Source organism: Macaca nemestrina, chromosome 12 (assembly GCF_043159975.1).
Source record: "Macaca nemestrina isolate mMacNem1 chromosome 12, mMacNem.hap1, whole genome shotgun sequence".
In the NCBI taxonomy this organism is placed as follows: Eukaryota; Metazoa; Chordata; class Mammalia; order Primates; family Cercopithecidae; genus Macaca; species Macaca nemestrina.
The window spans coordinates 29,374,648-29,399,106 of NC_092136.1; the positions used below are offsets into that span (position 1 = coordinate 29,374,648).

Genomic DNA, 24,459 nt, shown 5'->3' on the forward strand with positions numbered 1-24,459 from the left:
ATAAACACGTAAGTTTGTTCAGAGCCGATGATAATTATGAAGGCTCAAGTAGTCTAAACATCTTGAGGAATGGGGAAAGAAGAAGAAACAGTGACCAGAGTGACCAGTGGCAGGTATGAAGCAACTTGGGAGAGCTGGGCCAGTATTAAAGGTGAAGAAGAGAGGTTTGAAGGTCACTGAGGCTACTGTATGCAAAGTCATTGTGGACAGCAGGATTCTAAAAGGAAGGATCTGCATGTATCCAAGGCAAGGAGTAGTTAAATCCAACAGCAAGACTGCTGGCTGCAAGGTGAGAGGGAGTGAATATGTGTGTGTGCACACTGACACCAGGGGAATATTATACAGCAGGTAAAACAAATCAGGGTGGTCACAGTCAAGGAGGACATTAATTTCATCTATGATACTTGAACTGTTTTCTCAAGAATAAATTTTTATAGTATGCATACAACTAACATATAAACACTTTTTTTTTTAAGACAGGGTCTCACTCTGTTGCCCGGGCTGGAGTACAGTAGTGCCATCTCAGTTCACTGCAGCCCTGACCTCCTAGGCTCAAGCATCATCCCACCTCATCCTCCTGAGTACCTGAGGCATGTGCCACCAGGCCCACCTAACTTTTGTATTTTTCGTAGAGATGGGGTTTTACCTTGTCTCCTAGGCTGGTCTTGAACTCCTGGACTCAAGCAATCCTCCCACCTCAGCCTCCCAAAGTGCTGGGATTACAGGTGCAAGCCACCACACCCGGCCAACTTTTTTTTTTTTTTTTTTTTTTGAGACGGAGTCTCGCTCTGTCACCAGGCTGGAATGCAGTGGCACAATCTCGGCTCACTGCAACCTCTGCCTCCTGGGTTCAAGTGATTCTCCTGCCTCAGCCTCTCGAGTAGCTGGGACTACAGGCGCCCGCCACCACGCCCGGCTAATTTTTTGTATTTTTAGTAGGGATGGGATTTCACCATGTTGCCCAGGATGGTCTTGATCTCTTGACCTCGTGATCCACCTGCCTCGGCCTCCCAAAGTGCTGGGATTACAGGCGTGAGTCACCGCGCCCGGCCCCAGCCAACTTTTTTAAGAAAAGAATTCAAAGTAAGAAAAAAGTAAGCAAGCACAAACATGAAGTGTTGTATCAGTCAGATGAGGGTTTGAATGAACCTAGAAATGGCTCTGCTTCTTATGAGCTATGTGACCCTGGATGAGCTAATGCACTTCTCTAACTTGAAATTTCTTATTTGTTAACTAAGGATAATACATCTGCATTTGCAGAGCTATTGTCAGAACTGAAAATATAGCAAGTCTCAGGCTCAGTGCACTTGGTAGAGCCCCTAATAAATGGTGGCTGAACATTTACAGATTTACACAAGAAGTAGGAAAGAACAGACTCTGGGTAACAGAAGAGAATGCCTGAGCCTCTAGGTATAAGAAGCACATGATGAGGGGGACCGACGTGGACAAGTTTGGCTGGCAGGAAAGAACAAGGGATCACAGCATCCAAGTGCACAGCACTTACTGCAGTTCTCTTCATCACTGCCATCGGGACAGTCCTCAAACCCATTGCACCGGAAGCGACCAATGATGCAGTGGATGCCGCTGGCGCAGGGGAAGAAGGTCGGGCCGCATTTCGACTTAGCCTTGGCTGCAGGAAGAAAAAGAAACAGCAAGACATCAGGAGATGTTCTCAGATGACTGCATACTCATCCTACTAACACTGAATGTGAAAATGAGTCCGCTTAAGATTTATCTTAAAGTCCCTGAAGCTTTCTTCTCATTACCACCACCCACCTCAAACACCCAGCCAGATTGAACACCCACATGCAGCATCATCTAGAGAGGAATGCTTCAAAAGTACCCAAGAGGCTAACATAGCCCCTGCACCACAGCAGGTGCCAATCAAAACGTACTGAATGAAGCCACGAAGAAGAACAGGTAAGTAAATGGATGATGAGTAGATGAAGGTGCTGAAGCATCAACATTTAGTAAGTGTTCACCATGCTAGGCAGTGTGCTCAGAGCTCTGTATGGATCATCTCATTTAATTCACCCAGCAACCACCCAACGGGATGATGGGCAGAAAAGAGGTAACAAAACAGAACTGAAACTGCTATGCTTACAAAGACCTCCTTGCAAGGTTGGCTCTTCCTTGGCTGGAGTCTGGGAACTTGGATTTTGAGAGACTTTGCACCACCCTAACTAACAAGAGTGGCTCACTATGCCTAAACTGTTTATGCAAACAGTACAACTTACACTGAACACCCCTGCTTTCCTTCCTTCTGGGAGGCTATAATTTTGGTACATGCTGAGCAAAGGGTGCCTATGTGATCAGTCTCTAATAAAAATTCTGGATACTGAGTCTCTAGTGAGTGTCCCTGGTAACATTCCACATGTGTTGTTACATTACAACTCATTGCTAGGGGAATTAGCGCATCCTTTGGACTCAACTGGGAGAGGACTCTTGGAAGCCTGAACCTGATTTCATCTGGACTTTATTCCACTCATCTTTTACCTGTGTTGATTTTGCTTTGTATCCCTTTGCTGTAATTAATCATAGCCATGAGTATGACCATACACTGAGTTCTGTGAATTCTCCTGGCAAATCGCTGAACCTGGGGTGGTCTTGGGAGCCCCAAACAAATGAGTATGGTTCTTATCACCACTTCATAAATGCGCTTTGAGAAATCAAGTGACTTGCCCAAGGTCACACAGTTGGAAAATCAAGCACCGGGTGAGGGCCGGCACACAGGTTCCAGAAGCCCTGACCTCAACCAACTTGACAGCATTGCCTCTCTCTCTGCCAGAGGCTGTCACTTTCCACAACAGAAGCCAGACTCCTGCTCCAAATAAATTCTTCTTCCACTCATGCTGTACAAACAGTTTTAGCAGAAACTGCTGTAACTTGGGCTTGATTGAGTGTCCTGCTAAACCAAACAGCCCTGTGGGGTAATGTACTCTCCCATTAATGGTTCTGGTGCTCTGGCTTGCGATTAGGGGATGTGAGATGAGATCTATTGCTACATCCCAGGTAGCAGGCCCTATGTAGCATCCCTCTTGTCTCCTGTCTTAGAGGCAGGGCCCATGGTCCTCCAAGAAGGAAGGGCCATTTCTTTGAAACAAACAGGCAATAAATTACCTCCACGTTCTTGCTGTCTGTAACATGCTGACTTTGGCAACAGCCAACTCACAATCATCAGGGTTTTAAGGCCTGAAATGTTCCAGGTTTTAAAAACCCACGTGGCTTTGTTTCACCTTGGAACTTCTGTCACGGTACTGGTGTACTCTTCTCAAAGCATAAACTCAGGACAGTCCTGGGTTCAAGTTCCAACTCTATTTTTTATGATGGGCAAGTTTCTAAATTTTGCGGGACTTCAGTTTCCTTACTGTGGCATCCTGATAAGTAAGCAACAAGTAAGCGGGCCCAAGTTGGGAAGAACAATTGTTCCAAGAAATGGCTAATCACAAACCCACTGGCCCAACATCCTTTCATTAAATACCTCATTCCATAAGTAGGCCCCTCCAGCATGACCCTATAAAACTTTCCTCCAGCCCCTGCCGCTTTGCAGACGGCCCATTCGCTGCCGTGCTGCCTGTTGCACCCATGCAACGTATTTTTGTACTTTTGCTGACAAATCTGCCCTTCTTTACCTGTGACTGTCTTGGTATTCTTTTACCACCCACGACATCAGCCCCAACCAGTTGCATCCACAACATTTATTAGTAAATTGGAGGTAACATCTACTTCCTCGGGCTCTAGTAAGGATTGAGATAATCTATACAAGACATTATAGAGCATGGTATACAGTAGATGCTCAATTAATGGTAATGCTTATGCTATTTGTCATCATCGTCATCATCATCATCACTAAGTTCACAGAATTTAGAAACTGATCATGGAGAGGCAGGCAGAGAGGGGCACAGAGGCAGAGCTGGGCCCAGGGCAGTACCACACTCTATGGTGTCAGCAGGAGCGTGGAGCAGGCAGGAGTCCCACCCTTCTGGGCATGGCTGCAGTCACCCAAACTGCAGCTGCAGACGCAGACATCTCTGTATTCTCAGGGGCCCAGGAAGGGCCCCCCTTTACTCCCACAGTCTCAGAGGTGTCTGCTCCAGCTCCCTGGCCTCTCCCTGCTGTCAGCACCCACTGAGATCATGGAGCAAAGTTGAGGCCGAGCCTGGGCACTGTTGCAACCCAGCTGGATGTGTGCACGCTCAGGGCAGTGCTGACACACCAGAGCCCTGCCACCTCAGCTGCCTCTGGACTTTGGGTGAAGACAAACATGGGAGGGAGACCAAGGCGGTGCTGAAGACAGCTTGGCACTGCCCGGCAGGTGCCCCTTGGCACAACCCTGGGCACCATGAAAGAGAGCAGGAGGCAGACATGCTCCTAGGCAGAGGGGGCAGGTCCCTGGTGAAGCCCAATCTTCAAGCCAGGGAAGGCCTGAGGCCTGAGGGCCAGGCTGTGGGTCCCACAGACTGGAGTGGGAACTTTTCCAGGCCCACCCATGGATTAGTCAGCATGCATGCACTTCCTCCCCTCTGAGGCCCATAAAAGCCCTGAACTCAGTCAGACTGGAGGAGACAACAGGACAAACTGCAGAGAGGAGTTACCCTCTCTGCTGAGAGCTGAACACTCATCAAGACACCCTGGCTACAGAGAGGAGCTGCCCACTGTGAGTCTCCTCTGAGCTGTTCTATTGCTTAATAAAGTTCCTCTTTGTCTTGCTCACCCTCCACTTGTCTGCGTACCTCATTCTTCCCGGATGCAGGACAAGAACTAGGGACTCACTGAAGGGCAGGGCTAAAAGAGCAATACCACAAACAGGGATGAAACATGCTGTTTGCCCACCATGTTGTGGGAGACAAGAGGAGAGAAGAAAGAGAAGAGTTGTGGCCCTTTGGGGAGCCCAGACCTAAGAGCACCCCCAAGCCAGGGTTGTGATACCCTTTTTAGGGCTCTGTGGTTCCTGGAGTGTCCAAGCTTCCAGGCATCACACTGCATTCCCCAATGTCAGCCATGGAAACTGCTTATGGTATGCCTGGTCCAACCGCAGCCTTGCGGGGAGCTAGCACCCATGCCTGTGTCTGGAGCTGCCTGCCCCACCACAGCTGGCATACCTGAATATGCAGTGGCTGAACTCCACACTCACTCACACAACTCTCACTGCTGTGCAACTGGCTTGCCCTTGTCAGGTATGGGGTCTAGGCCTGTAGTGGGAGCCAAGCACAGCCTGCCAGGTCAAGTGGGCAGAGGAGCCCAGAAGGCCAGAGCTAAACTTGGGCAAAGGTGCCACTGGCCACAGAAATTTCCAGCTGGCAAAGTGATACCCCAGAGATCCCGTAACAGTACTTCACTGCCCTCCATATGAGAAAAGAAGGGGTGTAAGAAAATATACATGTACTGACTTATCTGTGCAAAAGAAATACAGGAGGATAAACCAGAAACTAACGAGACTGGTTATCTATAGGGGGTGAGTTGGAAAGGAGTGAAAAACCATGGGGAACTGATATCAGACAAGATAACAGGATGAGAAGGTTGCACATTTCTTCGAGTATATCTATCTGACTCACCATATACTTGTGTAAATATACTCAGAGCACTGTATATCTTGGAACCATGGTAGTATTTCACACACCCCAAAAATAAACACTTAAAATCAATCACATGTGGGGAAAACTCAAAATGAAATATTAACAATAATAAGTAAACATAACCGTATTACTAGTAAATAACACCACCACACTGAAGGGGATGGGGAAGAAAACAACCAGCCTAAGTAACTCAGGAAAACAGTATGTTGACTAGATTCCATAAAGCTAAAGAAAAAAAAAAAAACTACAATACTGTACACTAGTTATATTTGTTTCTCCCAAGAGTATGGGTCATCAATTCTGAAACTATCTTCTGGGTGCACTAGGGTTGAACAAATATGTAAATATACTGTAAGATTTCTGTCAGAGAGAGAAGTTGCAAATAAAGAAAGTTGGAAGGCTAGGCCAGGTGCGGTGGCTCACGCCTGTAATCCCAGCACTCTGGGAGGCTGAGGTGAGTGGATCACGAGGTTAGGAGTTCAAGACCAGCCTGGCCAAGATGCTGAAAACCCATCTCTACTAAAAATACCAAAAAAATAGCCAGGCGTGGTAGAGGGCACCTGTAATTCCAGCCACTCAGGAGGCTGAGGCAGAGAATTGCTTGAACCCAGGAGGTGGAGGTTACAGTGAGCTGAGATTGTGCCACTGCACTCCAGCCTGGACGACAGAGCGAGACTCATCTGAAAAAAAAAAAAAAAAAAAGAAAAGAAAGTGAGAAGGCTTAAGTGAATCCTGAGGCTTTGGTTATTGAACCAAAATTTCCAATGGAAATTTGAAGGAATTGGAGGCCACCAGTATGAACTCAAGGTCTTCAAAAATTAGACAGACAGTACAGATGGATGGATGGATGGATGGATGGATGGATGGACAGATGGACAGACAGACAAAAATAAATATTGACTTGTGTGTATATACGGAATAGTGTATATACATACATTTCCTAGCTCCATCTGCTGAGAGAGACTAGAAGCAGTACACCTAAACAGCAATAAGCACACCTAGCAGCCAGATCTTGGTTTCTAAATACCATTATCTAACAAAGAAAACCAACCTCCTTGGAGAAGTGGTTGATTCCAGGAAGAATATACAAACAAGATGAACCCGGAGTATCTTCTGTTGCCAGAAGTGTGAAAATAAAGTAAATAAGTGTCCAAATATCATGGGAGCATGTCAAAAGGACACAGAAGTCACCCTGAAGTTCCCAATAGCCAAAGCTAGAACAATCCAAGCAACAAAGTCAACAACAGTATCAGATTATGACACAGATAATAAAATAAATATCTGAGGCCGACAAAATAAGGATCTAGTACCCGAGACTGATACCAAAAATTGTTGAATAAGTAAGTAAACAGGGAGAAAGGAAAGTTCTTCTTTATTGAAGACTTCTCATTAATAAATGTAGAAGAGGTGCCGGAAACAGAAAGCCACCACGAAGCAAACACTATTGTAATAACTGTTACAGGCAAGATCTGGCAATGGATGCTAAAATTAGAAAATAAACACTTGAGGAGAAACAGGATATGCACAGTGTCAAAGTATCTTCCCCAATATGTCATTTAATTACAAAGAGAAAAACAGTAACTTGACAGTGGAGAAACTTAGTAGATACCACCTCAACCAAGTGACCATGGTCAACATCATCAGCAATGAGATACATCAACATTATAGTCCCTTCATATAAGATGCTGTGTCAGGGGTCCCCAAGCCCACACAGATTCAATGATTCACTAGGGTAACTCCCAGGACTCGGCATATAATCAAAGCTAAGATTTCTTACAGTGAAAGGATAAAAAGGCCAAGGAAAAAGGTATATGAAATGAAGTCACAGGAAACCAGGCTCAAGCTTTCACAAGTATTCTTCCAGGGTAGACACACAGGATGTGCTTAATTCCTCCAGCAACAAGTTGTTGACAACATGTGTGAAATGTCACCCACCAGGGCGGCTCATTAGAGGCTCAGTGCTCACGGTTTTTATTAGGGGCTGGTCACGCAGGCATTCTCAGTACACCACATTTCCAGACTTCCAGCAGAAAAACAGCATCAACTACACGGTCTGCACAGCCAGTTTAGGCACGGTGAGCCACCATTAACAGTTGGGTAATGGGAAACCTACTGAAATTTAGGTTCCCAGATGCCAGCCAAGGGCCAATGTTCCAAGCACACTTTTCAAAGGGCAGCAGTCAGGCCTGCTGTGTTAATGCTTTTTCTGCACAGATGGGCATTTTGGCTTCTGCTGGGAAAGGCTACAGGAAGAGAAAAGCAGAGGAGTTCCATTTTCCAGGGTCAAGTTTGCCCCTCTGCCAGCTCTCCAGCCATCGTGTCCTTCCAGACAGGTTCAAGCTTCTGACACACGGTCCTTAATCAGCCAGTCTCGTTCTGGGCACCTTTTGAGGGAGCAGGGAAGAATGCTTATAGACTTTGCCATCTAGGCTGAGAGTGTTTCCTCATAAGCCTCAGCACATCACTCCTCTACTAAGAACATCACTGCCTTCCCATTAGAATAAAACCTGGAGTCATCATGCTGCCCTCCAATTCCAGGCTTTCTCATCAAGGCCATGAAGATCTTCCCATCTTGGAAATCTAACTACACAGGCTTCCTCGTTCCTCCTCAAGTCCAGCCAGCATAGTCCCACCTCAGGGCCTTTGCACTCTCTGTTCCCACCACCTGGAATGTCTTTTTCCCAGGGCTCAGCACGGCTCACTCCTCCATCTTAGTCTCTTGAATCATTGCACTATCTGCAGTAGAACCTATGCTCCCACCCTTAGTCGCTCTAACCCTCAGCCTTCTTTTCTTTCCCTTCACAGGACACATCACTACTTGATCTCACCAGTTTTGTACTAAGCTGTTTGGCTAATGCCCCTGCCTTCCAGCCTCCAAGAACGTACACTCATTTGCATACTTTCATTTATCATTTTTAAAGGAGCTGCACCGTACAGTGCCTACACCATGTGCCTCATAAATATTTGCATAATGTCCAAATGAACCTATAAGAGGAAAGAGTGAGGCTGGACAACATGGCTAGTATTTCCTGAATGCTTAGTATGAGCTAAGCATCACACTCTGTCTCACTGATATCTTTTAAGTTCTCACACACATACAAAAAAACATTTTACAGATAAGAAAACTGAGGTCCAGAAGTGAAGTAACTTGACAATGCTAATAAACAGAGTCAAGGCTCAAATATTTCCCTTGGCACAGCTGCTCTGTCGCCTCCTTAGATTTCTCCAAGGACCAGCCCAGTTCCAGAGGACTAGATTTTATGGGAGAAAGAGAAAAGAGTGAAAATATGAATGATTATAAACAAATTAGCCATCATCCAATTAACTGGCTCTTTGGCCCTGCCCTTGCACCCTTTTCAGGAATTACTAATGAGACTTCCTGCCTGGTCAGCATGCTCAGTCGTGGTTTATGTCAGGGGAGCCTGTCCTGTTATGATTTACATTTGCATCATCACATGCCCACAAAGCAGATCACAGGCAACCAGCCGAGTGCCTGGCAGGGGCAGAGAAAAGCCTGTCCCAGACAACAGCTGTCAGCTGCTGCCTGCCTGCATGACTTGCTACAGGGCTGTGGGGAAGGGGGGTCCTGGGCAAGGCTCCGACTGTCCCTCTCTCACCCCCCATTTCCACAAAGGGGAGATTTCCTCATAGAACTCAGCAGCGTCTGGCAGAAGGCGAAACACTGACCCTGCCTGTCTTTAAAGTAGCCCTGACAAAGGCAGACAGGGTGACTCTATTCCGCTGAATACTTGAATTCACCACTTTTCAAGGATTTAGTCCACAAACTTTTCAAAGCGGCAGCTTTCATTAGCAGGAAGATGGGGACCAAGGGTCTCCTGTGGGTTGGGTTTATTTCCTGACCGAAGCCCTCCCCCAACTTTTTAGAGCCGACTTCCCACAGTCCTGGAATTCACAGACCAGTAAGATAAAAAATAAAAAACTAGATGAAAGTGGAGGAAAGACTAATACAATTGCCAACTTTTTATTTTACGCAAAAACTTACATGAATACACGCGATGACCTCTACTTACTATTGCCCTAAATAAACATTTGCCTAAAATAACATATTGCCTTAGCATCCAAAATGCAGGAAGGCAAAGTCTCAGAGTAAGGAACTCTCTAACCTGAAAAGGTAGAAACTTTATAGCTACATGTTCACTAGACTGTCTTTATTTTTCCCATTTCACCAGGGGCCAGTGACAACCAGGTCATAAATCAGAGACAGTCCTGGGACCAATATTCGGGGTCCACGTCAGAACTAGAGGGGGCCGGGAGGCATTCCAGTGTCTCCAGGTTGCGATATCCTAACGACAAAGACTTGTAACAACTGGAGCACACAGGCAGTCCACCCAGGTTCACTCAGTAACTAATTCTCACATTCCACAGATGAGAAAACTGAGGCCCAAAGAGGCAACTGTACTTGCCCAAAGTCACATAGCTGTTTAGGGTCAGATTGGTCTATAGTCCAGTTCTTCTGCTGGAGTCCAGCTTCTTTTAACTATACTACACTTTAGGCAGGGTACCCTAGGGCCACACCTGATCAAACCCCTCTTCTGGGACAGGCACAGGAGAAACTCCCAAGAAAAAGCCACTCTCCCACAGGAGCAGAACTTTCCAGGCCTTGTAGAGAAGGCTCTTCCCCAGACATCATCATGCCTGTAGCTCCCAATCTGCCCAGGAAGGGCACAGGGCTGCTCAAGGTCTGGAGGGTGATGGAAACTCCAGCGTGGGCTTGCTGTCTCTGGCCACCACCCCAGATGCTTCCCAGGCAGCAATCACACAAAAGAGCTGGACAGAGGCTGCAATGTGGAAGCATCTCTGTTCCACCAGAACAGCCATGAAGTCAGCTAATCAGACCTGCTGCCTCTCTCAGGCTATGGCATAATGTGGGTCTCTAGGATCTCTCTTCTAGACCTTTGTGGTTGGCCAAATGAGCAACAGCTACTCACCTTCAACCCCTGCTCATCTCCTACTCCTGCCCCAGGATCCTACCGGTATGTGGCTGAGAGAGCCCAACGAACAAGGAGCTGTTTCACAGTATCGCCACCCTTGCTTTTATAAACACAAGACATAGCTCACTGTGAAAAAGTCAAACCATGGAGAAACATACAAAGACAGATGTAAAATTTATAACAAATTGCCACCACGTGGGGAAGTACACTGCGGCCATTTTGGTAAACATGCTCTTACAGCATGGTCTCAAAAACTAGTGTGTGCAAATGGATCGCCCCAGGACCCTGTTAAAATGCAGTGGGTCTGGGGTGGAGCCTGGGATCCTGCATTCCTAACAAGTTCCCAGGCGATGCTGCTGGCTCCAGGTGCCACAACTTCCAAGAGCAAAGGGCCACTGTCTTGTTCACTGTGTATCTCCAATGCCCAGAGAAGTGCCAGGCACACAGGCTACTCAATAATTACTGACGGAATTCAGAGGCAGAAATCCGAGCGTGCAATTTTACTTAAATGCACCCTTAAAATATATGCTATTCTGAAACCTGTTTTTGCTACATGACATATTGTGACATCTTTTCATGTCAATAACTACTGGTACACATCATCATTTTTAATGGCTAAGGGTAACTTTACTTTGTCTGTGTACCCATAAATCCCATTACTAATGGACATTTGGGGTGTTTTCAATAAACAATGCACAGCCAGATGCATATTTTTCCCACTTGCATATTATCTCGTGAAGGTACAACTGCTAGGTCAAAGGATATGCATGTTTCACATTTTGGTATCCTTTTGACTGTTGACTGCCTCCTCCCTGAGGAACTGGTATTGTCTTCTGGCCACAGATGGCTATGAGAAAAGCCTCCAGCCCAGGATTGTCTGCTATGGGCTGATTCTCCCATGTTGGCAATGACGCTCCTAGAAGCACAAAGGCTGAGAGCATCCCATGGTTCCTCTGCATTTTTGTTAAGTTGCTCCTTAACTGCTGCTGCGCTCTATTATTCTCCATCCATCTCTCTCTTTTCATTTTAACATCTGTGTATTTCATTATTCTGCAGAGTAGGGGACATTCCTGTCTAGTCAAGGAAACCATGACTCTTCTTTTTATCATTTCTAAATCTGCACCGGGTATAGGGCATCAGTCTTTGCTGGAATTGGTTTCCCCGGGTTGCAGGAATCATGGGAAAATGCAGCGTCCTCCTTCTGTGAGATGCTCCTTGAGTTGATTTTCCTGGGCTACATGGTCTCCTTCGACTAATGACCCTGACAAAGGGCAAGGGCTGACTCTCACTCTTAGGACTGTCCTACTTGCCGGTATTTTTCCAGAATTCCCCATTCTCTGGGGCAGTGTCGCGGAGAAAAAGTCAGTGATCCACCTGCAGCAGGATCCCCAAGGATGCTTGTGAACATGCAGATTCCTGAGTCTCTCCCCTAGGGGAATCTGCATTTTTACTAAGCACACTAAGGATCCCAATGGGTACTAAAATGTGAACATCCTACTCTGACCGATTCTACTGCTTTCTTATACCACAGAGCAAATGACCTCATCATTCTTTTCTTCCTGATGTTACTGCCGCTCCAAGAATCACGGCTACACAGCCAATGTGAGACCTACTCTGGCCATGACTCCTTCAAGCCAAGTCTAATACATCCCAGATAGAGGAGTTACCATGAGATGAATATCCACAAGGAAACAACTGGCCTCTTTATGATCGTTCCGCATTTCAACACTGCTCTCTTCTTTCCCATTTGTGTGCAAGATACAAATTCTGCTTCACACACAAAAGCTGTGGGCTCATATACAAATGGTTGTTATTCAAGCAAAAAGGCCCTTTTTAAAGCTTTGAAACTTACTCAGTTCTGTCCACTTCGTAAGGGTTTACATTTACCTGTGCCCAACAGAAAATAGAATTAAAGAGGCAATAAATAATCTGCTCCTGTTTGGCCAATATCAAAATATTCCTAAGCATCCTATTACCTGTCTGGTGCTGAGTCAGTCGTGTGGGAATTCAACCTGTCTGGTGCTGAGTCAGTCGTGTGGGAATTCAAACGCGAAGCCGACAGGCTCTCTCTGTGATAGTGGAAGACAGAGACAGGTAAAGGAGCCCCTGTATGTAATGCAAATAGTGCCCTGATGGGGGAGCTATAGGATGCTTAATCTCAAACTAGGGAGGAGGCTGGCATCAGAACAGGCTTCTCAGGGGAAGGTCGGTTTCAGCTGAGGTGGGCCATGGTCTAGGCGGAAAAGCAATGTAATATTTACAGCGTGAGGCCTCACTCATTCCGTTTTTCATTCCACTAATATTAATTCACAAACTCTGTGTCACACCTGCAAAGAATGAGAATACATAGAAGACACCGAGGTGTTTGTGGAATTGTGGAATCAACGATGTTCCAAGCCGCCTGTGTAAAAGCCTGGAGGCAGAACAAAGTGATAAAGGAGGAACTGAAAGGAGGTCAGTATGAACATGCTTCTCATATCCGTAAAAGTACCTGGTATCTTTTCATTAATTAAAAAAATCAAAAGCCCTATTTCTCATTTAAAAAACTGTGCTATGAACCAGTTACAATTCAGCTCACTGTAAAGATGTGAGAATGACAAGGGCTAAGCAAAAGTATATGTCAGAAAAGAATCAAAGTGTAAAATTCACATAATTTGAATCAACATGCACAGCTCCCCAAAGTGAATACCCACATGTGGCCATTGCTAGCTAAAAACTGCAAAAAGCAGTCGATCTGATGTTGCTACTATTAATATATTCAGTCCTCTAGCTCATTTGGTGAAAGGTCAAACTGGTTCCTTTTAAAATGACTTCATGGTTGGGGACAAGAAAGCAAAGAAAGCCTTGTAAAAATAACTGACTTTTAAAAAGTAATCTGCCTGGATTCTCCAGGAAATCTGGGGGCCAAAGCAGGGAGCTCCTTTATTGTGGTCCCAAGGCAGATGACAAACAGCCCAGAAAACAAACTCACTCCTGGAATTCTAGCCTTTGCAAAAATTACGGCTTGGGCAAAAAGCCCTTTGCTTGTTGCAACAGTTCAGCTCCACATGACTACTGGAGTAGACTCCAAGTTTTATCGATCAGATATTGCAATGTATTATTTCTTCCTAAAATAACATATTGGCTGTTTCAGACGTACACACTGGGGAGTGAAAGAGCAACAGACCATACGCTAACTGGAATATAAATACAGAAAGAAGGCATCCAGTTGAAGCAGCTTTGCCAGAAGATTCTCTTGTAGAAAATTCTTTCCAAACCTCTTCTCTTTTAAGCTGAGAAGAGGAGGTCTACAGCCTGGGGTTAAGAGGTCAGAAGGACTCAGGGTTAAGAAGCATCCAGGTTTCTGGGACGGGCACGGTGGCTCACTCCTGTAATCCCAGCACTTTGGGACGCTGAGGTGGGTGGATCACGAGGTCAGGAGATCGACACCATCCCGACTAACACAGTGAAACCCTATCTCTACTAAAAGTACAAAAAATTAGCCGGTTGTGGTGGCACATGCCTGTAGTCCCAGCTACTCAGGAGGTTGAGGCAGGAGAATCGCTTGAACCCAAGAGGCGGGGATTGCAGTGAGCTGAGATTGCACCACTGCACTCCAACCTGGGCAACAGAGTGAGACTGTCAAAAAAAAAAAAAAGGAAAAGAAAAGAAAAAGAAAAGAGGCATCCAGGTATCCACCTCAGTTCCACCACGTAATCACTGAGATCTTGGATGAATCACTTAACTTCCCTCGGCCTCAGTGTCCCCATCTGTAAAAGAAAGATAAAGATGGTACAGAACTCCCCAGCTGTTGTGAAAATAAAATGAGATTTTGCATGTAGAGAATACAGCAAAACGTTTGCTATCTGGTAGAGAGTCAGTAATGCCTTCCCCTCCCTAACATGGTTCATGGTTCTACAAATTGCTTTTCACATAGATGGCTAGTCCTGAGAAAAATGAGGTGGAAATCAATGTAATGTTTAGACAGTCTAAGGCTTTGCTCTTTCAGTTATTCATTCCACCAACAGTAATTCTCAACTCGCTTTATGCCACACACAGAACCAAGTGTGGGGGTTGCAAAGAGAATAAAACAATTTCTGCTAGCAAGAGGCCCTTAGCTAAAGAAAACACCTGGCCAAGAGAAAGAGAAAAAAAAGAGACAATAAACAGACGATTGCAATGAGATGTGGTGCTACATAAGCTGTATCAACATTTGCCTTTCAATAGTTAATTATGGCTGGGTGTGGTGGCTCACACCTGTAATCCCAGCACTTTGGGAGGCCAAGATGGGTGGATTGCTTGAACTCAAGAGTTCAAGACCAGCCTGGGCAACATGGTGAAACCTTATCTCTACAAAAAAATAAAATAAAATAAAATAGCCAGGCACACGCCTGTAGTTCCTGCTACTCTGGAGGCTAGGGTGGGAGGATCGCTTCAGCCCAGGAGGTGGAGGCTGCAGTAAGCCAAGATTATACCACTGCACTCTAGCCTGAGTGACAGAGCAAGATCCTGTCTTTTAAAAAAGTTAATTACAGCAGTTAAGCAGTTAGATGTCAGCCTGCTTGGGTTCAAATGTTGTCTCTACCACTTATTGGCCATACGATTTATGGTAAGTTGGTTACCCTCTCTGTGCCTCAATTTCCTTATCAGGAAATGGAGATATGAACACTACTAACCTCGCTCAGTTGTTGTGGGGATTAAATAAGACAATGTATTAATTACTTGGCACTTTTTCTGGAATAAAGTATTAGCTATGATAGTTAATACTATATTTGCTATTGTTTTATACATTACATCTTGTTATTATCTGATATTACACTACAAAATATAGTATTATAAAATATAAAATGTAGTATTATGTAGTATTGAGTGTTACAGATTATCCAGCATTATTATACAGTATTAACTATTATTACTATTCCCATTTATTATTATTATTATCATTTCAGATAATTTCTGCCCAGCAGTGGATGCTTAATTAATATGTGGGGAATGGCCAGAATGCAAAAAGACCTCAGAAAGAGTGGGACCCACTCAGCCTGGGGGAGCCAGGGGATACTTCATAAACCCGTGCTATTTTAGTTGGTTATGAAAGATTTATAGGAGTGTGTTAGTGAAAAAAAAGAGAGAAGGACACTCCAGGCAAGAGGAATGGCATGAACTAAAGCTCAGAGTTGAAACAGGTTATGGCTTGTACAGAAATCTGGGAGAAGCTAGGGCACCTGGGACACAAGCTATGTGGCAGGAGATGCGTCTGGAAGCAAGGCAGACAGGAGTCTGGAATTATCCTGGAAGCCAGCAGACATCTTTCTAGAGGAAAGTGATGCATCAGATTTGTTTTTATATGAACCCACAAAGATATCATGAAGCTATTGGAAGTCAAGGAAATCTCTTCATCCCCCTCAAAAGCCCTGAGGGAGCAGAAGAGAGACAAGCCCATAATATTCTTTGCACTTTTAGGAAGAAAGACACTATAAACCACAACAGAATTCAAAGTGGCTATCATGGACCCTTAAAGTACTTTTATTATGAAGAATGACAGGCGGAAAAAAAGGCAAAATTTCCACCGAGCAAGTTTGGGATTAGGAAATTATAATCTAAAGGGATTTTTAAAGGTTATTTATTTTGGCTATCTGTAATGCACACACGTATATGGATAAAGAGGTTTTTGTGTGCATATATATTGGAATGAAAATTCTAGAGAATTTATGAGCAGGAAACTAAGATACTCCCAACCACTGCTTCTACAGACAAATCTTGAGGGGTGGGGAAAGATCTAAAAAGATAATAAATACATGTGGGTTAGGTAACTGAGCCTCTGGAGGCTTTTCACTACTTGGTGGAAAATCTTCCTGACAGTGGATCGAAGTCCCTGGGATTAAGACCAGATGTGGGCACAGAGATTCCGGCAGAACAGAATGGTCTCCACATAAAAAAAAAAAAAGTGTTTCGGTAAGGGTATCATCCAACAGCATGAAAATTGATATCTAAGGGATGACTCCTAACAAGTGGTAGAAAAAAAGTACGAAAAAAAAAAATGAGTGAAAAGTGTGAGAATCACAGTCTTCAAGTTTGAATAAACTCAAAGAGGACTCCACTGTAGCCCCTCTTCCATCTCACTTAGGCAAGGAGGGTTATCTCCACCAAAAGAAGAAGGGTTTTCTTTTCAGAGCCGCCACCCTCTCCCATCCCCTTGACTCCTGGCAAACTTTGAGGTTTTCCTTCTTCAAACATCCTCGCTTCCGTGGCATATTCTTTGCCTTCAGACTCCAAAGAGGAAGCTCATTTCTGATGAGCTCTCGAGGGGCATCTCTGAAAGGTTTTCTTGGCCCTCCCCACATGATCCACATAAACAGCAGAACCCTAAAACTCAGGTTTTTTCTCAAAACACCTGCAAAGGGCAGAGATAAAGGCCTACGATGTGAAGATTAAGCCACTGTAACATCCATGCGAACTCAAGACTTCCATTCAGAGACATCAGGGGTGAGAGTGTCAACGGGGCAGAGAGGGAGGGAGGCTCCTTCAGGCTGCTCCTACAGCTTGTACTTTTAGGAAGAAAGACACTATAAACCATAACAGAATTCTGTGTCATGATGTAACTTGAAAACAACTCTTTTGGGAAAATAGTACATTAGTGCACCACAAGTCTTGCTCTAGGAAAGGTTTCACCAAGGCATCCTGAAATTTCTATAATGCCTTCTACATCAGTCACAGGAATCAGAAAATCCCATGGCTATCATCTCTTGGTAGCTATGAGCTAACTTTAACAACAAAATACTGATCCTCAGCTTCTAACTTATCCTATAAAGGCAGTGACTCTCAATCCTGGCTGCATATTAGAATAGCCTAGGAGGCTTAAAAAAATATTTGAAATCAGGAGAGTATAAGTGGCTATACTAATATCAGACAAAATCAAATCTAAAACCAAAAAAAAGTTCAGTTCCTGAAGACAAAGTAGAACTTTTACGATAAAATAGTCAATATATCTTCTATCAGGAAGACATAATTACATGTACCTAAAAACAGAGCCCCGAGATACTTGAAGCAAAAACTGACAGAATTAAAGGGAGAAATAGTCAGTTAAACAATGATAGTTAGAAACTTCAGTACTCCATCTTCAATAATGGATAGAATAACTAGGCTGAAGATCAACAAGAAAATAGAAGGCATGAACACCACCACAAAACGGACTTAATAGATGTCTACAGGACACACTACCCAACAACCACAGAACACATTCTTCCCAAGTATATATGAAACATTCTCCAGGACAGACCAAATATTAGGACATAAAACAAACCTCAATACACTTAAAAGGAATGAAATCATATAACATATGTTCTCCAACCACAAAGGAATGAAATTAGAAATCAACAACAGGAAGGAAATTTGTGCAACTCACAAATATGTGGAAATTAACATACTCCTAAATAACCAATGGGTCAAAACAAGAAATCAAAAATAAAGTTAAAAAACAATTTGAGATGAATGAAAACAAAAACACAACATACCAAAACAAGGCTGAGTGAAAGTTATAGCTGTAAATGCCTACATTAAAAAACAGAAAGATTTCAAACTCGCACATACACAAACTATTAGAACTAGCCGAGAGTGGTACCTCATGCCTGTAATCCCAGCATTTTGGGAGGCTAAGAAGGGCAGATCACTTGAACCCAGGAGTTGGAGACCAGCCTGGGCAACATGGCGAAATCCCGTCTCTACAAAAAAAAATTTTTTTAATTAGTCAGGTGTGGTGGCCTGCACCTGTAGTCCAGCTATTTGGGAAGCTGAGGTGGGAGGATCCCTTGAGCCTGGGAGGTCAAGGTTGCAGTGAGCTGTGATCACACCACTGCACTCCTGCACTCTAGCCTGGGCAACAGAGTGAGATCCTGTCTCAAAAATAAAAAAACAAAACTATTAGAACAAACAAGCTTAGCAAGGTTGCAATAGACAAGGTGGATATACCAAAATCAATTGTGTTTTTATACACTAGCAATTAACAATCCAAAAATGAAATTATGAAAACAATTCCATTTCCAATAGTATCAAAAAGAATAAAATACTTAGGAATAATTTTAACAAAAGAAGTGTAAGACTTGCACACTGAAAACTACAAAACATCACTGAAATAAATAAGACCTAAGTAAACAGAAAGCCATCCCATGTTCAAGAATTTAAAGACTTAAAATTGGTTAAGACGGCAATACTCCCCAAATTGATCCACAGAGTCTACGGAACCCTTATACTAAAATCTCAGCTAGCTTCTTGGCAGAACGGACAAGCTGATCATAAATTCATATGGAAATTCAAGGGACTCTGAATAGCCAAAACCATATTGAAAAAGAAGAACAAAATTAGAGGACTCACACTTCTCAATTTAAAAATATACTACACAAAGCTAAAGTAATCAAGACACTGTGGTTATTGGCATAAGGGTACACATACGGATCAATAAAATAAAATTGAGTGTCTAGAAATAAACCTTTACTTTTCTAGTCAATCGATTTTTGACAAGAGTGCCAAGAAAATTCACTGGATAGTCTTCAACAAATGGCTGAAACAACTGGAAATTCACATATAAAAGAACGAAATTGGACTCCTATATTCCATACAATGGAATGAAGTACTGATACATGACACAACACAGATGAACCTTGAAAACATTATTCTAAGTCAAAGAAGCCAGACACAAAAGGCCACATATTGTATGATTCCATTATATGAAATGTCCAGAACAGGCAAATCTGTAGAGACAAAAAGTGGATTAGGGGTTCCCAGGAACTAAGAGAGGGAAGAAGGGGGAATGACTGCTAATGGGTACATGGTTTCTTCTTGGGGTGATTAAAATGTTCTAAAATTAGATAGTAGCAATAAATTGTACAGCTCTCTGAACATAACTAGATAAAGAACAAAACTTTCTAGTAAAGGCTAAGATCTAAGAAGACTGGTGACATCAGAAATGAAAGAGTTGCTTTTTTCCAGGAAAGTCCTAATTAGCCAAATTCCTCCCCAGGCAAAATTAGGCAATACTGGGGGATGTAGGGAGGTGAGTGTGGATGACCTTTCTGGTCTTAAAGTTTGAAGTTTACATTTGTTTTATCTGAGTTCCTTCCTCAGGGAAGGACTTACAGGCCTCTCAAAAAAGTATCAAAGAGCTGAAACTCACCAGATCACCACATCCAGAGATCCTCTATTCATCATAATTGTTTCCTTGCTCTTCCCCAGTTCTTGTTTGCTTACACATTGTTACATTTCTTCCCTGCTATACAAAGCTAGTTTTAGTGGGTCAACATATTAGTCTTTTCTAATAAAGACATACCTAAGGCTGGGTAATTGGAAAGAGGTTTAATTGACTCACAGTTCAGCATGGCTGGTGAGGTCTCAGGAAACTTACAATCATGGTGGAAGGGGAAGCAAACGTGCTTCTTCACATGGGGGCAGCAAGAAGTGCCCAGCAAAAGGGGGAAAAGCCCCTTATAAAACCATCAGATTTCATGAGAACTCATTCACTGTCATGAGAACAGTATGAAGGTAACTACTCCCATGATTAAATTACCTCCCACCAAGTCCCTCCCATGGCACACGGGGATTATAGGAACTAAAATCAAGATGAGATTTGGGTGGCGACACAGCCAAACCATATCAGTCAGGGAGATGAATTTGAGACTGAGCTCCCATCTCCTAAGCTGCAGCACCTGATTGAAAGGTTTTTTCCTTGGCAATGATCGTCATGTTGCTGATGGGCTTTCTGTGTGTGGAGTAGCAGGACCTAATACTGAACCCCTGGTGTTTCAGTAACAAAAAGAAAGACTTACCTGGCCCCAAAATGTCAATACTTTTGAGGTTGAAGAACCAACCCTGTACTAGGGAAAGGTCAATACTTTTGGATTTTTTGCCTTTTCAGATTTACAGAAACTTTATATTCTATATCATATGGGCTATATAGCCCATATTAATGGTTAAGATTATAAAGTTATTTTTATAATAGAAATCAAACAGACATGGACTCAAATCCTGGATCTATGCCTTACCAGAACTGTAACTTTGGACAAGTTACCTAACTGCCCTGGGCTTTTCCTCTCTCATCCGTAAAATGGAAGATGAAACTGACCTTACAGAGTAGTTGGGAGGATTAAATGAGAAGATGCCTGAGGCTAAGAGTTTTTATTACTATAACTACTTTTTTTTTTTTTTTTAAGTTCCGAAAGTGGCTTGGTATCAGAAAATGGGTGACTGGGTCACCTAAAAATAGGGCTATTTTATCCGGTAACAATTAATATGCAAACTGGCAAATTTTATGAGCTAATAAGCAATTCAAACACACAGTTGATATTCTTCACTATTATGTTATAATCTAGCTAAAGAGAGACTGACCAAAGACCCAGTTGCCATAGTAATAAAAAGTTTCTGTGGGTCTTACTGATAAATGCTTTTTCCATTTTCCAGGCTGGGTTTTATGCACAAGCCCCCTGTGGTTGAGTCTTTTCTACTTACTAAACCTATTATCTTTCTGCTGCTCAAAAACCAATTTATTATAGTGAAAAGAGCCACCCAAAACAGGACGTGATGACAGCCTGTCATTTATTGTGGGTTTCTGTAATGGTGCTCCCCAGTTAGTAGTACCAATTAGCAGCTCAATAAGACATGCAGCTGCTTCTTAGCAGCTCAGTAAGACATATTAAACCACCTTCCATTACCTCCACTATGCCAGGTACCAGCACAAGATTCCTTCCTTGGCCAGGCGCAGTGGCTCACACCTGTCATCCCAGCACTTTGGGAGGCCAAGGCAGGCAGATCACTTGAGGTCAGGAGTTCAAGACCAGCCTGACCAACATGGTGAAACCCTATCTCTACTAAAAGAGTACAAAAATTAGCCGGATGTGGTGCCACGTGCCTGTAGTCCCAGCTACTCGGGAGGCTGAGGCAGAACAATCACTTGAACCCAGGAGGCGGAGGTTGCAGTGAGCCAAGATTGCACCACTGCACCACAGCCTGGGCAACAGAGCGAGACTCTGTCTCAGGGGGGGAAAAAAAAACGATTCCCTCATCTTTACTGTAAATGAGGAAGAGGAAGAAGACACTCTTACTAATGTTTATTGTGTGTTCTGGGCTTTCATGGACTTTATCCTGCTTAGACTTCACGAAAAAACTGTGAGGCAGGAATGATTACCAGTACTGCACAGAAGACAGGAAGCATCACAGTGGTTAAGGAACCTGTCCAGGGACACACTTTTATACATATATTTATTTGTTATAAATTCATAATTTATTTTCATAAATCGAGTTGGCTGAGATAAATAAATACTTTTAAATGCGGAAAATGGGATGTTACAAGGAAAAGCAGAGAAGAAAGGTAATAGACAAAATGCATTTCACAAACTATTATAAGATCACTAGTATCAGGGCTGAAATTTTAGTTGAGTTTCCTTGTGGCCAAAATAACAAAGGAAGCATGATCAATAGTAAGGATGGAGAGAAGTATCCAGAACATTAGAAGTGAACTATTTATAAGACAAGAGATTTTTGGTGCCCCCACACCATAACCCCATCACACAAGCAAGTAAATCATAAAATGTGAGTCACTCCACCTCGCAGGTTCATGCCATTCTCCTGCCTCAGCCTCCCGAGTAGCTGGGATTACAGGTGCCCGCCACCACGCCCAGCTAATTTTTTGTATTTTTAGTACAGATGGAGTTTCACAGTGTTAGCCAGGATGGTCTCAATCTCCTGACCTCGTGATCCACCTGTCTCGGCCTCCCAAAGTGCTGGGATTACAGGCATGAGCCACTGCACCCAGCTGAGTTATATAACTTCTGATGCCTCAGTTTCCTTATCTGTAAAATGAAGATGCCAATCATGATACTCATCTCGCAAAACTACTGTGGAGATTAAATGTAAAGCACTTAGACTTTTTAGACTCCATTACATAAGTGTAAACTATTACTATCCCTCCTATTCCCATCACAGTCTATTGACTGACTATGTGCTAGGCATTGTGCTAAGCATGGGTGGATAGAGCCTTTCACAAGGCAGGGGAGGTCTCACTCTCAGTGGTGCTCTAGTCAGGGGAGGATGAAAAAGAAAAAAAAAAAATCAGGCAGTGCTAAGTGCTAGGTGGTGATGTACAGAGATGTGATAGTCGGCAACTGGACAAGTAGTCTGGGTGTTGAGGAAAGGAATATCTATAGCAGAAGCAGTTCCAGAGAGGTTTAGAAGACAAGAAGTCAGCCAACCAAGGGGGAGAGGGGACAGCAGCCCAGGCAGAGAGGCAACGTCTCGAGAACATACCTAAAGCCTGGAAAGAATCTGAAACAGAAAGAAGGGTTGTGGAGTGGGGCTGAAGCAGAGTGCCCAGGGATGGCAGGGGAGGGGCACAATGAGTCAGAGAGGTCAGCAGGAGCTGGGTTAGGTAGGGCTTCTTCAGCCTGGCTAAGGAGTTTGAGTTCAGAATTCTAGCTGTGATGAGAAGTCATTACAGGGGAGTGACCTTATTTATCTTTTTTTTTTTTTTTTTTTTTGAGACAGGGTTTCACTCTGTTGCTCAGGTTGAGTGACCTTATTTATTTATTTATTTATTTATTTATTTATTTATTTATTTTGAGACAGGGTTTCACTCTGTTGCTCGGGTTGAGTGACCTTATTTATTTATGTATTTATTTTGAGACAGGGTTTCACTCTGTTGCTCAGGTTAGCGTGCGGTGGTACAATCATGACTCGCTGCCACCTCACCCTCCCATGCTCAAGTGTGCCTCAGCCTCCTGAGTAGCTGGAACTACAGGCATGCATTACAGACCAGCTAATTTTCTCATTTTGTGTAGAGACAGTGTCTCACTGTGTTGCCCAGGCTGGTCTTGAATTCCTCAGCTCAAGTGGTCCTCTTACCTTAGCCTCCCAAAGTGCTGGGATTACAAGTGTGAGTCACTGTGCCTGGCCTGATTTATCCTTTATACAAGACCACTGAGCTGCCCTGTGAGAAATGCTCTGAGAGCACAGAGGGAGGCACAGAGGGAGGCAAAGGAAGCAGGTAGACCAGTCCAGGGAGTGACAACAGTGCCTTACACTAGCACAGGAGTGGGGAAGATAGAGAGCTGTGAATGAATTCAGTATCGTCTAAACCGGGGTTCCTCAACCTCAGCACTCTTCACACTAAAGCTGGGTAATTCTTTGTTGAGGTGACTGTCCTATACATTGTAAGGTGTTTCACATCTTTCCTAGCCTCTATCCACATACACCAGCTGCAACCCCAATTGTGACCATCAAAAATGTCTCTATACATTGCCAAACGACTATGAGGGTTAAAATCACCTCTGACTGAGACCCACTGCTTTAGAAGTCGAGTTGACTGGGCCTGCTAATGGATTAGAACAGAGAGAGAGAGGACTCAAGAAGGATTTCTAAGTTTTTGTATGTAACAAGGTAAGATCATCTTAGACATTCAGAGGGCTCTCCCTCTATACCAGTGGGCTGGGTTTTGATTTTCAGTGCTACTCAATCATTCATTCATTCAAACAGTCCACAATGAGTGTCAGCCAAACCCAATGCCAGGGACGCAAGCGTAACTTAAAGAGCTCACAATTTGAGAGACACAGACCTATAAGCAAATGGGGTTGATAAAGTAGGTCATATGCGTCAGAAAAACCCCCAAGACTGACCAGAGCGTGAAGGAAGACATGGCTCTTTGCTTCTGGGGGAAGTGGTGGGAGTGCTCCCGTGAGATTTCAATGTTGTGCCTGGAAGACAGAGGCACAGAGGGAAATGGCATGTGCCACAGCACTGGGTTTGAGACAGGGCTGGCGGGCAGAGAGGAGGAGGGAAGGAGCTGCTGCTGAACAGACAGGAGGGACCAGCCAGGAGGGCTCTGTAAGACACACTTGATTCCATGTGCAATCTGGGAGCCAGTGGAGGGTGGTTGTTATTCCTACTTCTTATTACTAATGATTAAAGGAAAATCA

General features: G+C 43.9%; 1 protein-coding gene across 3 annotated transcripts in view; it reads right to left on the minus strand.

Annotated features, from left to right (window-relative positions):
* LOC105471567 (low density lipoprotein receptor class A domain containing 3) overlaps positions 1 to 24,459 on the minus strand; it is a 286,072-nt gene that overhangs the window by 149,343 nt on the left and 112,270 nt on the right. For 2 of the 3 annotated variants that reach the window (XM_011724106.3, XM_011724105.2), the window contains exon 3: positions 1,505 to 1,630. The exons of the other annotated variant lie outside the window; for it this stretch is intronic. In XM_011724106.3, the coding sequence (XP_011722408.2) occupies positions 1,505 to 1,630 (126 nt within the window). The remainder of the gene's footprint in view (positions 1 to 1,504; positions 1,631 to 24,459) is intronic. 3 annotated transcript variants of the gene reach the window in all.